The sequence below is a fragment of the Engystomops pustulosus genome, chromosome 3, assembly GCF_040894005.1.
Source record: "Engystomops pustulosus chromosome 3, aEngPut4.maternal, whole genome shotgun sequence".
Classification (NCBI taxonomy): Eukaryota; Metazoa; Chordata; class Amphibia; order Anura; family Leptodactylidae; genus Engystomops; species Engystomops pustulosus.
The window spans coordinates 220,963,720-220,978,476 of record NC_092413.1 but is presented as its reverse complement, the minus strand read 5'-3'; the positions used below and the strand labels follow the sequence as shown (position 1 = coordinate 220,978,476).

Genomic DNA, 14,757 nt, shown 5'->3' with positions numbered 1-14,757 from the left:
TACATAAATATCCACAGCAGATAACCCCCTATTAATGTAATATCCACAGCAGAGCCCTTCTTGAAAAAAAAATAAATCTATACTTACCTCCGTCTTCTTCTCCCCGTGGCTCCGTCTTCTCCTCTTCCTTCCCATGTGGTGCATACACGTTACGCGGCTGCGACACCACCACATCATAGTGCATGCACGCGGGATGGAAGAAGAATACGGAGCAGCAGGGAGAAGAAGCCAGAGGTAAGTATAGCTTTTTTTAAGACTGATGGTGAATCTTCATATAGGTTCAAGGTTTGGTGGGAAATGGGCCCCTCGGAAGCCAAAGCCCTCCACCCTATATGAAGGACCACTATTGCTTTTGTCTATCTTATTAGATCTTGTGAGTGGAGTGAAACTACATTATGTTCCTCCCAGAGCCTAATGATTGACGGAGGTCATTAAGCATCAAATTTGGTGACAGCTTCCACCCGACGTCTTGGACACCTGACGCTCTACTACAAGCAAATAGACCAAGAATATTATTGTCTATAATTATTGTAGGAACATTCTCAGATCCTCCAGAATTGTGTCATCATTATACAATGTCAAGAGCCGAAAATATTTTACTAAATTAGAAGATGATGTAAAAGCGTTAAAATTATAGAAGTCGCCTAAAGCCTTTGTCCGTCTAATTCGATCTCAAGAGTGGAACATATAAAACGAGAATCTATACCGAGATGGATTTAGAGATCCCTTGTCCAAAAATGTTGGTGGGATCTTTCACACGGAAGCTGCAACCAAATAGAAGAATGGTGGCTTCATGGCTTTTGTCACTAAAGTCCTAGACTTCTTTTAGGAGACCAAACTCATGACTTTCCTTCTCTCCAGATCCTGAACAAGCAGCATAAATTCCATCCGTGATGTAGATATCTAATTTTTATCTGGTGGACAAATGGTTCTCCTTATTGGGTTGTGCTTAAGCAGATAACGTTTAGTGGTGGTGGTCCTGATGGTCTCTAAGATGGTGGAGAACCTTGGATGTGTTGCTCATGTCTATTGTACGATACATGTTGAGATATGATGGAAATGTAACCTCCTCAGATGTTGGAGGAACATGTACAAGAGAACAAAACGCAAATGGTTGAGGACATCAATGAACGGGCGGCCACCACTGGACCTTGGACCTGCAGATTACTCAGGTTTGCCGATTCTCAGCGTATCTCGGCCTTAACCACAGTAAAATCTACTGAAGTCCCTCTTGGGAACAGTAACTTAGATTGTAAGGATCTTCTCAGGTTTGATTTTTTTTCGAGCGGCAGAGAGAAGACATCGCCAGGTCACGACTTCTGGTGGTTACTAAGGTTCATATCACCTTCCGAACTAATACATTCACATAATTATACAACTAAATAATACACTGTACCTTTAAGTCCACGTAGACCCATAGGACCAGGAAGGCCGGTGTCACCCTTATCCCCTTTTTCACCAGGTAGACCAGAAGGTCCTCTTTCACCTGGAAAACCTATAAAAGAATGAAGAAAGTGCGATAGAATGCAAAATAATGTGACAACCATTCACGATATTAAGCAGATAGGAGGGCCTAACAGTTGTCAGTTCCCTTCCCCCACTACTATCAGTAACTAAATTAGTAAGCTCCGCCCACGATAGATGGATCGGGCCCTACAGGATCCAATTATCTGGAGGGTGTATGCAAAGCAAACCCAGTGATTCGGACAGACATGGGAGGTCTATGTCACTGGGTGCATCTGGAGGGTTACATCTAATAATTGGGAATCCACATTTTTACTTTTGGCCCCCGTGTATGTAATGTTTAATGCTTAGTAGTTATATTCTTGTACATAGGGGGCAGTATTATAGTAGATATATCCCTGTACATAGGGGGCAGTATTATAGTAGTTATATTCTTGTACATAGGGGGCAGTATTATAGTAGTTATATTCTTGTACATAGGGGGCAGTATTATAGTAGTTATATTCCTGTACATAGGGGTAGTATTATAGTAGTTATATTCCTGTACATAGGGGGCAGTATTATAGTAGTTATATACTTGTACATAGGGGGCAGTATTATAATAGTTATATTCTTGTACATAGGGGGCAGTATTATAGTAGTTATATTCCTGTACATAGGGGCAGTATTATAGTAGTTATATTCTTGTACATAGGGGGCAGTATTATAGTAGTTATATTCTTGTACATAGGGGGCAGTATTATAGTAGTTATATTCTTGTACATAGGGGGCAGTATTATAGTAGTTATATTCCTGTACATAGGGGTAGTATTATAGTAGTTATATTCCTGTACATAGGGGGCAGTATTATAGTAGTTATATACTTGTACATAGGGGGCAGTATTATAGTAGTTATATTCTTGTACATAGGGGGCAGTATTATAGTAGTTATATTCCTGTACATAGGGGTAGTATTATAGTAGTTATATTCCTGTACATAGGGGGCAGTATTATAGTAGTTATATACTTGTACATAGGGGGCAGTATTATAATAGTTATATTCTTGTACATAGGGGGCAGTATTATAGTAGTTATATTCCTGTACATAGGGGCAGTATTATAGTAGTTATATTCTTGTACATAGGGGGCAGTATTATAGTAGTTATATTCCTGTACATAGGGGCAGTATTATAGTAGTTATATTCTTGTACATAGGGGGCAGTGTTATAGTAGTTATATTCTTGTACATAGGGGGCAGTATTATAGTAGTTATATTCCTGTACATAGGGGGCAGTATTATAGTAGTTATATTCTTGTACATAGGGGGCAGTATTATAGTAGTTATATTCTTGTACATAGGGGGAAGTATTATAGTAGTTATATTCCTGTACATAGGGGGCAGTATTATAGTAGTTATATTCTTGTACATAGGGGGCAGTATTATAGTAGATATATTCCTGTACATAGGGGGCAGTATTATAGTAGTTATATTCTTGTACATAGGGGGCAGTATTATAGTAGTTATATTCTTGTACATAGGGGGCAGTATTATAGTAGTTATATTCTTGTACATAGGGGGCAGTGTTATAGTAGTTATATCCCTGTACATAGGGGGCAGAATTATAGTAGTTTTATTCCTGTACATAGGGGGCAGTATTATAGTAGTTATATTCTTGTATATAGGGGGCAGTATTATAGTAGTTATATTCCTGTACATAGGGAGCAGTATTATAGCAGTTATATTCTTGTACATAGGGGGCAGTATTATACCGTAGTAGTTATATCCCTGTACATAGGGGGCACTATTATAGTAGTTATATTCTTGTACATAGGGGGCAGTATTATAGCAGTTATATTCTTGTACATAGGGGGCAGTATTATACCGTAGTAGTTATATTCCTGTACATAGGGAGCAGTATTATAGCAGTTATATTCTTGTACATAGGGGGCAGAATTATAGTAGTTTTATTCCTGTACATAGGGGGCAGTATTATAGTAGTTATATTCTTGTACATAGGGGGCAGTATTATAGTAGTTATATTCCTGTACATAGGGAGCAGTATTATAGCAGTTATATTCTTGTACATAGGGGGCAGTATTATACCGTAGTAGTTATATCCCTGTACATAGGGGGCAGTATTATAGTAGTTATATTCTTGTACATAGGGGGCAGTATTATAGTAGTTATATTCTTGTACATAGGGGGCAGTATTATAGTAGTTATATTCTTGTACATAGGGGGCAGTATTATAGTAGTTATATTCTTGTACATAGGGGGCAGTATTATAGTAGTTATATTCCTGTACATAGGGGGCAGAATTATAGTAGTTTTATTCCTGTACATAGGGGCAGTATTATAGTAGTTATATTCCTGTACATAGGGGGCAGAATTATAGTAGTTTTATTCCTGTACATAGGGGGCAGTATTATAGTAGTTATATTCTTGTACATAGGGGGCAGTATTATAGTAGTTATATTCCTGTACATAGGGAGCAGTATTATAGCAGTTATATTCTTGTACATAGGGGGCAGTATTATACCGTAGTAGTTATATCCCTGTACATAGGGGGCAGTATTATAGTAGTTATATTCTTGTACATAGGGGGCAGTATTATAGCAGTTATATTCTTGTACATAGGGGGCAGTATTATACCGTAGTAGTTATATTCCTGTACATAGGGAGCAGTATTATAGCAGTTATATTCTTGTACATAGGGGGCAGTATTATAGTAGTTATATTCTTGTACATAGGGGGCAGTATTATAGTAGTTATATTCCTGTACATAGGGGGCAGTAATATAGTAGTTCTATTCTTGTACATAGGGGGCAGTATTATAGTAGTTATATTCCTGTACATAGGAGGGCAGTATTATAGTAGTTATATTCCTGTACATAGGGGGCAGTATTATAGTAGTTATATTCTTGTACATAGGGGGCAGTATTATAGTAGTTATATTCCTGTACATAGGGGGCAGAATTATAGTAGTTTTATTCCTGTACATAGGGGGCAGTATTATAGTAGTTATATTCCTGTACATAGGGGGCAGTATTATAGTAGTTATATTCCTGTACATAGGGAGCAGTATTATAGCAGTTATATTCTTGTACATAGGGGGCAGTATTATACCGTAGTAGTTATATCCCTGTACATAGGGGGCAGTATTATAGTAGTTATATTCTTGTACATAGGGGGCAGTATTATAGCAGTTATATTCTTGTACATAGGGGGCAGTATTATACCGTAGTAGTTATATTCCTGTACATAGGGAGCAGTATTATAGCAGTTATATTCTTGTACATAGGGGGCAGTATTATACCGTAGTAGTTATATCCCTGTACATAGGGGGCAGTATTATAGTAGTTATATTCTTGTACATAGGGGGCAGTATTATAGTAGTTATATCCCTGTACATAGGGGGCAGTATTATAGTAGTTATATTCTTGTACATAGGGGGCAGTATTATAGTAGTTATATTCCTGTACATAGGGGGCAGTATTATAGTAGTTATATTCCTGTACATAGGGGGCAGTATTATAGTAGTTATATTCCTGTACATAGGGGGCAGTATTATAGTAGTTCTATTCCTGTACATAGGGAGCAGTATTATAGTAGTTATATTCTTGTACATAGGGGGCAGTATTATACCGTAGTAGTTATATCCCTGTACATAGGGGGCAGTATTATAGTAGTTATATTCTTGTACATAGGGGGCAGTATTATAGTAGTTATATTCCTGTACATAGGGGGCAGTATTATAGTAGTTACATTCCTGTACATAGGGGGCAGTATTATAGTAGTTATATTCTTGTACATAGGGGGCAGTATTATACCGTAGTAGTTATATCCCTGTACATAGGGGGCAGTATTATACCGTAGTAGTTATATCCCTGTACATAGGGGGCAGTATTATAGTAGTTATATTCTTGTACATAGGGGGCAGTATTATAGTAGTTATATTCCTGTACATAGGGGGCAGTATTATAGTAGTTATATTCCTGTACATAGGGGGCAGTATTATAGTAGTTCTATTCCTGTACATAGGGAGCAGTATTATAGTAGTTATATTCTTGTACATAGGGGGCAGTATTATACCGTAGTAGTTATATCCCTGTACATAGGGGGCAGTATTATAGTAGTTATATTCCTGTACATAGGGGGCAGTATTATAGTAGTTACATTCCTGTACATAGGGGGCAGTATTATAGTAGTTATATTCTTGTACATAGGGGGCAGTATTATACCGTAGTAGTTATATCCCTGTACATAGGGGGCAGTATTATACCGTAGTAGTTATATCCCTGTACATAGGGGGCAGTATTATAGTAGTTATATTCTTGTACATAGGGGGCAGTATTATAGTAGTTATATTCCTTTACATAGGGGGCAGTATTATAGTAGTTATATTCCTGTACATAGGGGGCAGTATTATAGTAGTTATATTCGTGTACATAGGGGGCAGTATTATAGTAGTTCTATTCCTGTACATAGGGAGCAGTATTATAGTAGTTATATTCCTGTACATAGGGGGCAGTATTATAGTAGTTATATTCCTGTACATAGGGAGCAGTATTATAGTAGTTATATTCCTGTACATAGGGGGTAGTATTATAGTAGTTATATTCCTGTACATAGGGGGCAGTATTATAGTAGTTATATTCTTGTACATAGGGGGCAGTATTATAGTAGTTATATTCTTGTACATAGAGGGCAGTATTATAGTAGTTATATTCTTGTACATAGGGGGCAGTATTATAGTAGATATATTCCTGTACATAGGGGGCAGTATTATAGTAGTTATATTCCTGTACATAGGGGGCAGTATTATAGTAGTTATATTCTTGTACATAGGGGGCAGTATTATAGTAGTTATATTCCTGTACATAGGGGGCAGTATTATAGTAGTTATATTCCTGTACATAAGGGGCAGTATTATAGTAGTTATATTCTTGTACATAGGGGGCAGTATTATAGTAGTTATATTCTTGTACATAGGGGGCAGTATTATAGTAGTTATATTCTTGTACATAGGGGGCAGTATTATAGTAGTTATATTCCTGTACATAGGGGGCAGTATTATAGTAGTTATATTCCTGTACATAGGGGGCAGTATTATAGTAAGTATATTCCTGTACATAGGGGGCAGTATTATAGTAGTTATATTCCTGTACATAGGGGGCAGTATTATAGTAGTTCTATTCCTGTACATAGGGAGCAGTATTATAGTAGTTATATTCTTGTACATAGGGGGCAGTATTATACCGTAGTAGTTATATCCCTGTACATAGGGGGCAGTATTATAGTAGTTATATTCTTGTACATAGGGGGCAGTATTATAGTAGTTATATTCCTGTACATAGGGGGCAGTATTATAGTAGTTATATTCCTGTACATAGGGGGCAGTATTATAGTAGTTACATTCCTGTACATAGGGGGCAGTATTATAGTAGTTATATTCTTGTACATAGGGGGCAGTATTATACCGTAGTAGTTATATCCCTGTACATAGGGGGCAGTATTATACCGTAGTAGTTATATCCCTGTACATAGGGGGCAGTATTATAGTAGTTATATTCTTGTACATAGGGGGCAGTATTATAGTAGTTATATTCCTGTACATAGGGGGCAGTATTATAGTAGTTATATTCCTGTACATAGGGGGCAGTATTATAGTAGTTATATTCCTGTACATAGGGGGCAGTATTATAGTAGTTATATTCCTGTACATAGGGGGCAGTATTATAGTAGTTCTATTCCTGTACATAGGGAGCAGTATTATAGTAGTTATATTCCTGTACATAGGGGGCAGTATTATAGTAGTTATATTCCTGTACATAGGGAGCAGTATTATAGTAGTTATATTCCTGTACATAGGGGGTAGTATTATAGTAGTTATATTCCTGTACATAGGGGGCAGTATTATAGTAGTTATATTCTTGTACATAGGGGGAAGTATTATAGTAGTTATATTCTTGTACATAGGGGGCAGTATTATAGTAGTTATATTCTTGTACATAGAGGGCAGTATTATAGTAGTTATATTCTTGTACATAGGGGGCAGTATTATAGTATATATATTCCTGTACATAGGGGGCAGTATTATAGTAGTTATATTCCTGTACATAGGGGGCAGTATTATAGTAGTTCTATTCCTGTACATAGGGAGCAGTATTATAGTAGTTATATTTCTGTACATAGGGGGCAGTATTATAGTAGTTATATTCTTGTACATAGGGGGCAGTATTATACCGTAGTAGTTATATCCCTGTACATAGGGGGCAGTATTATACCGTAGTAGTTATATTCCTGTACATAGGGAGCAGTATTATAGTAGTTATATTCCTGCACATAGGGGGCAGTATTATAGTGGTTATATTCCTGTACATAGGGGGCAGTATTATAGTAGTTATATTCCTGTACATAGGGGGCAGTATTATAGTAGTTATATTCTTGTACATAGGGGGAAGTATTATAGTAGCTATATTCTTGTACATAGGGGGCAGTATTATAGTAGTTATATTCTTGTACATAGGGGGCAGTATTATAGTAGTTATATTCTTGTACATAGGGGGCAGTATTATAGTAGTTATATTCCTGTACATAGGGGGCAGTATTATAGTAGTTATATTCCTGTACATAGGGGGCAGTATTATAGTAGTTATATTCTTGTACATAGGGGGCAGTATTATAGTAGTTATATTCTTGTACATAGGGAGCAGTATTATAGTAGTTATATTCCTGTACATTGGGGGTAGTATTATAGTAGTTATATTCCTGTACATAGGGGGCAGTATTATAGTAGTTATATTCTTGTACATAGGGGGCAGTATTATAGTAGTTATATTCTTGTACATAGAGGGCAGTATTATAGTAGTTATATTCTTGTACATAGGGGGCAGTATTATAGTAGATATATTCCTGTACATAGGGGGCAGTATTATAGTAGTTATATTCCTGTACATAGGGGGCAGTATTATAGTAGTTATATTCTTGTACATAGGGGGCAGTATTATAGTAGTTATATTCCTGTACATAGGGGGCAGTATTATAGTAGTTATATTCTTGTACATAGGGGGCAGTATTATAGTAGTTATATTCTTGTACATAGGGGGCAGTATTATAGTAGTTATATTCTTGTACATAGAGGGCAGTATTATAGTAGTTATATTCTTGTACATAGGGAGCAGTATTATAGTAGATATATTCCTGTACATAGGGGGCAGTATTATAGTAGTTATATTCCTGTACATAGGGGGCAGTATTATAGTAGTTATATTCTTGTACATAGGGGGCAGTATTATAGTAGTTTTATTCCTGTACATAGGGGGCAGTATTATAGTAGTTATATTCCTGTACATAGGGGGCAGTATTATAGTAGTTATATTCTTGTACATAGGGGGCAGTATTATAGTAGTTATATTCTTGTACATAGGGGGCAGTATTATAGTAGTTATATACTTGTACATAGGGGGTAGTATTATAGCAGTTATATTCCTGTATATAGGGAGCAGTATTATAGTAGTTATATTCCTGCACATAGGGGGCAGTATTATAGTGGTTATATTCCTGTACATAGGGGGCAGTATTATAGTAGTTATATTCTTGTACATAGGGGGCAGTATTATAGTAGTTATATTCTTGTACATAGGGGGCAGTATTATAGTAGTTATATTCTTGTACATAGGGGGCAGTATTATAGTGGTTATATTCCTGTACATAGGGGGCAGTATTATAGTAGTTATATTCTTGTACATAGGGGGCAGTATTATAGTAGTTATATTCTTGTACATAGGGGGCAGTATTATAGTGGTTATATTCCTGTACATAGGGGGCAGTATTATAGTGGTTATATTCCTGTACATAGGGGGAAGTATTATAGTAGTTATATTCTTGTACATAGGGGGCAGTATTATAGTAGTTATATTCTTGTACATAGGGGGCAGTATTATAGTAGTTATATTCTTGTACATAGGGGGCAGTATTATAGTAGTTATATTCTTGTACATAGGGGGCAGTATTATAGTAGTTATATTCTTGTACATAGGGGGCAGTATTACAGTAGTTATATTCCTGTACATAGGGGGCAGTATTATACTAGTTATATTCTTGTACATAGGGGGCAGTATTATAGTAGTTATATTCTTGTACATAGGGGGCAGTATTATAATAGTTATATTCTTGTACATAGGGGGCAGTGTTATAGTAGTTATAGTCTTGTACATAGGGGGCAGTATTATAGTAGTTATATTCTTGAACATAGGGGGCAGTATTATAGTGGTTATATTCCTGTACATAGGGGGCAGTATTATAGTTTTTATATTATTGTACATAGGGGGCAGTATTATAGTAGTTATATTCTTGTACATAGGGGCAGTATTATAGTAGTCATACTCCTGTACATTGGGAGCAGTATTATAGTAGTTATATTACTGCACATAGGGGGCAGTATTATAATGGTTATATTCTTGTACATAGGGGGCAGTATTATAGTAGTTATATTCTTGTACATAGGGGGCAGTATTATAGTAGTTATATTCTTGTACATAGGGGGCAGTATTATAGTAGTTATATTCCTGTACATAGGGGGCAGTATTATAGTAGTTATATTCCTGTACATAGGGGGCAGTATTATAGTAGTTATATTCTTGTACATAGGGGGCAGTATTATAGTAGTTATATTCTTGTACATAGGGGGCAGTATTATAGTAGTTATATTCTTGTACAGAGGGGGCAGTATTATAGTAGTTATATTCCTGTACGTAGGGGGCAGTATTATAGTAGTTATATTCTTGTACATAGGGGGCAGTATTATAGTAGTTATATTCCTGTTCATAGAGGGCAGTATTATAGTAGTTATATTCCTGTACATAGGGGCAGTATTATAGTAGTTATATTCCTGTACATAGGGGCAGTATTATAGTAGTTATATTCTTGTACATAGGGGGCAGTATTATAGTAGTTATATTCCTGTACATAGAGGGCAGTATTATAGTAGTTATATTCCTGTACATAGGGGGCAGTATTATAGTAGTTTTATTCTTGTACATAGGGGACAGTATTATAGTAGTTATATTCTTGTACATAGGGGCAGTATTATAGTACTTATATTCCTGTACATAGGGGGCAGTATTATAGTAGTTATATTCCTGTACATAGGGGGCAGTATTATAGTAGTTATATTCTTGTACATAGGGGGCAGTATTATAGTAGTTATATTCTTGTACATAGGGGGCAGTATTATAGTAGTTATATTCTTGCACATAGGGGGCAGTATTATAGTAGTTATATTCCTGTACATAGGGGGGCAGTATTATAGTAGTTATATTCCTGTACATAGGGGGCAGTATTATAGTAGTTATATTCCTGTACATAGGGGGCATTATTATAGTAGTTATATTCCTGTACATAGGGGGCAGTATTATAGTAGTTATATTCCTGTACATAGGGGGCAGTATTATAGTAGTTATATTCTTGTACATAGGGGGCAGTATTATAGTAGTTATATTCTTGTACATAGGGGGCAGTATTATAGTAGTTATATTCCTGTACATAGGGGGCAGTATTATAGTAGTTATATTCTTGTACATAGGGGGCAGTATTTTAGTAGTTATATTCCTGTACATAGGGGGCAGTATTATAGTAGTTATATTCTTGTACATAGGGGGCAGTATTATAGTAGTTATATTCTTGTACATAGGGGGCAGTATTATAGTAGTTATATTCCTGTACATAGGGGGCAGTATTATAGTAGTTATATTCTTGTACATAGGGGGCAGTATTATAGTAGTTATATTCTTGTACATAGGGGGCAGTATTATAGTAGTTATATTCTTGTACATAGGAGGCAGTATTATAGTAGTTATATTCCTGTACATAGGGGCCAGTATTATAGTAGTTATATTCTTGTACATAGGGGGCAGTATTATAGTAGTTATATTCCTGTACATAGGGGGCAGTATTATAGTAGCTCATTATTCAGGCTCTGAGATAGTTTGATAAGATGTACAGATAGATCATCTTCAGATTTTTAGTAGTAAATAGCTCATGTATCTTTGATAATTCGCTTCTCATTACTGTGGATTACTTCCAGAATACGAGTGGTCTCAGCTTCGGAGAATCCTATGATTGATGTGGATTTCACATGTGGAAACGTTTTAGGATTCACAGTAATTTTACACAAACTGCAGATGATACAGAAATTCTGAATGATTTGAGATGTTTTGCAGAAGTAAACAAATTTCTGGTTCCAAGGATTGTCTATTAATAATACGGTAAGAGATGGTAATTATGAATGTGGGAAGGGGGGGGGGGGTCCTAGTGAAAAGGCCAATGTCACTGGACATCATCTTTATCCTTACTGGATGAGCTACACAACATTTGATAGAGAATGCAAAATGTTTAACCCTTTCCTACCCAGGCATGCCTTGTGATCGGGTGAGCAACATAATAACCCAATGCCCTTATTGGTTCCTAAAGTCCTGAAAAATGCAGGAGGGTAGTAAAGTAGCCATAACATCAAAACCCTGGCACAAGAAAGGGTCCAAAGGTTCCTCCATGGTCGCCCATAACTGCCACACTCAATGTAATAGAATAAAAAGAAATCGGAAATAAATTGTTGACCTCTTGATCCAGGAAGCCCAGGAGCGCCAGGTTCCCCTTCCATTCCTTCATGACCTTGGTCACCCTTTGGACCTGGTGGACCTAAAAAAAATAAATTGTGGTCAATGTTACAATCTTTTAAGCTTTTTTACAGAAATTGATCCAAAAGAGCATTCATATATATGGCTCATTTTTCTTCAACAGTTGGCCCATATTGGCCCAGTTAGACACAGTAGACCCATATGAAGGACACGCATAAGTTGAGTAATTTTTGGATTATTCCAAGACTGTAAAGGAGAACAGTCATCCTTATTTCTGCACAGGGAGGCAGAAATCTTTTATTGGTTGGTAGAAGTGAACTATGGGGTGTTCTGTTGGTCCACCAACTCCACATGGCTCGTTAAGAGGTACTTACATGGTTGCGTCAGCCAATGTGTGTTGGTAGACCCAGATCCCCGGAGGTCCTCATGAATGCAATGTGAAACACACCAAGTATATCTACCCTTTACACAGGAGGTTTTAACTCAAAATTTCTAAGACTCCCTTATAGTCCTTTAACAGGTGGATGTCTAATTTACTCAAGTCTAGTAAGGAAGAGCTCACGTGATCCTCATGTTCCTCACTACGGCTTTTCACTTTGACCACAAAGCTGTAGTGTTTCCAGTGCAGATCTTCCTCGAGCACCTCCTTCAGGCACCTTGCCAACTACCTCTCTGTCATACATGGGTCTTGGTTTATTGTCTCACTTTAGTACATTGGGTTGGAACTTCATCTGATCGTCAATCATCTCTTTATCCGTAATGGCTCCTTGATGGACAATCTTGGCCCAATGTTGGTCCCCAATGTGTTATCCCCATCCCTATAAACAACACAAATCAATATTGAAGCCCTATGTTTACCAACTGACAGTCATAAAACTCGTCATGACAATTTGTTTGCAATGTTTTTGTCTAATTATCTGTTCCATAACACGTCGTCCTGTCAAAACCTCCTCATGTGTTTATCTGAAGGTTTCCCAAGTGTATCGTTACCCATGATGAGAAGATGTGCTATGAAGCCACCCTGGCATCCAGAGATGGGAAATATGAATTCAAAAAATATATATTTTATCAAAAACACTCTTCACTTTCTTTGTGGTCTTTTTGAATGTTGAGAAATAAACATCGCGCCCCGAGTGACGAAAGGCCCCGTCATAATGTCAACAGCAAAGTGATGGCTCTGGCAGAACATCTGCAACCACAATCATGGTGCGAGACGGAGAAGTGTTGGAAAGGTTGTACTCTGATTAGGAATGCAAGAGACTCGGGGAGGCTTAGAGGGATGGGCTATGGATGAGGGGCTGTAGGAACATTACGAAATTATCATTCCAAAACAGGAAATGACCCATGTACAATGTAGTATCCTCCACCAGACTCCAGATATTCCCACCAGCCAGACATAGAAATAGGACCACAGTGACAGATATATGAAATGTCCTACTACCACCCAATAATTTATGAAACATTTAGAAAAAAATATGGCTCTACATTTCAGAGTTGTGTCTCCTGGAGGGAAACTGGGTAGATATGTTGGTGATCCGGAGGTGACTTGCCCCAATCATTGGCCTCAGTGATGTAAAACAAGTGCCACCATTCTCACTCCTGTTTCCTTTTCTGACGGGAAAACTCCCTTATGGGACTAACTTTCATCTCTTATCTAAAGAACTGTATTACTGTGTTCTAACAAGTAGAGATACCCCTTAAGTATTTCCTTTTTATTGTAGTCTTCTGTGACACATCGACCTTCCAAATCTTCTAGATACCACATCTAAGGAGGGACTGTAACTTGTGCCACCTCCCCGAGCTTTCCAAGATTAAGGTCTCCATAGACCCTATCACAGTGGTGGCGAACCTATGGCACGGGTGCCAGAGTTGGCACTCGGAGCCCTTTCTGTGGGCACCCAGACCTTTACCCCAACAGAGAGTTTGCCAGCTAGGACTCAAGGCTTTCTCCTGTGATCCAAGACAGCCCAGTATGGGCCATTCTCAACGCTTGGCTGCCAGGACTACAGGAGGAGCAAGAAGGTGTGGACAGAGATGGATTATTGTCGGAGCTACTGCTCTGGGTCCCCTGATTCTTCTTCTTCAGGGGACCCTGGAGGGAAGCTACAATCCAAATTTCTCCATTATCTTTCTATTGTATTGGTGAACTCAGGATGCTAATACGATTAAAACCTGTGATACAGCCAGGATCAATAAGTTACTGCTAAACTTGTCATGTTGGCACTTTGCGACATCTAAGTGGGTTTTGGTTGTAGCTTGGGCACTCTGTCTCCAAAAGGTTCGTCATCACTGCCCTATCAGATAAACCTGAAGCCTCTTTCAGAAAACTGCGATGTAATCTAAAGCCATCAGCAGATAGAACATGTTTCAAAAGTGGAAGCCATCCAACTCCTCTCTTGTCTTCGCCCTAAGTGCCTTCAGCTTGGACGAACTCAGCAGAAAATAAGAAACAATCCAAGAAAAGCTAAAATTCATTGAGGAGCGAGGAAATTCATCGACTCAAGCCAGAGCTTTCATATAAAGACTGCTCAGCCACAAATCTCAGTTTTATCATCTTCACGTAAATACAATAAAATCAGTTCACATTCCGGTTACCAAAACATATCGAAGAAGTCTTGACACAACACAAGACAAAGAAAGCAAGATGGGAGCAGCAGATAAGATTTAATGTATTTA

The 14,757-nt window shown here is 37.6% G+C and overlaps 1 protein-coding gene across 1 annotated transcript in view; it reads right to left on the bottom strand.

Annotated features, from left to right (window-relative positions):
- The window catches only part of SCARA5 (scavenger receptor class A member 5), a 276,734-nt gene that overhangs the window by 141,492 nt on the left and 120,485 nt on the right, over positions 1-14,757 (bottom strand). Inside the window, exons 5-6 of the mRNA XM_072143880.1 lie at positions 12,062-12,142; positions 1,397-1,495 (exon numbers count right to left, since the gene is read on the bottom strand). Of these exons, the coding sequence (XP_071999981.1) occupies positions 1,397-1,495; positions 12,062-12,142 (180 nt within the window). The remainder of the gene's footprint in view (positions 1-1,396; positions 1,496-12,061; positions 12,143-14,757) is intronic.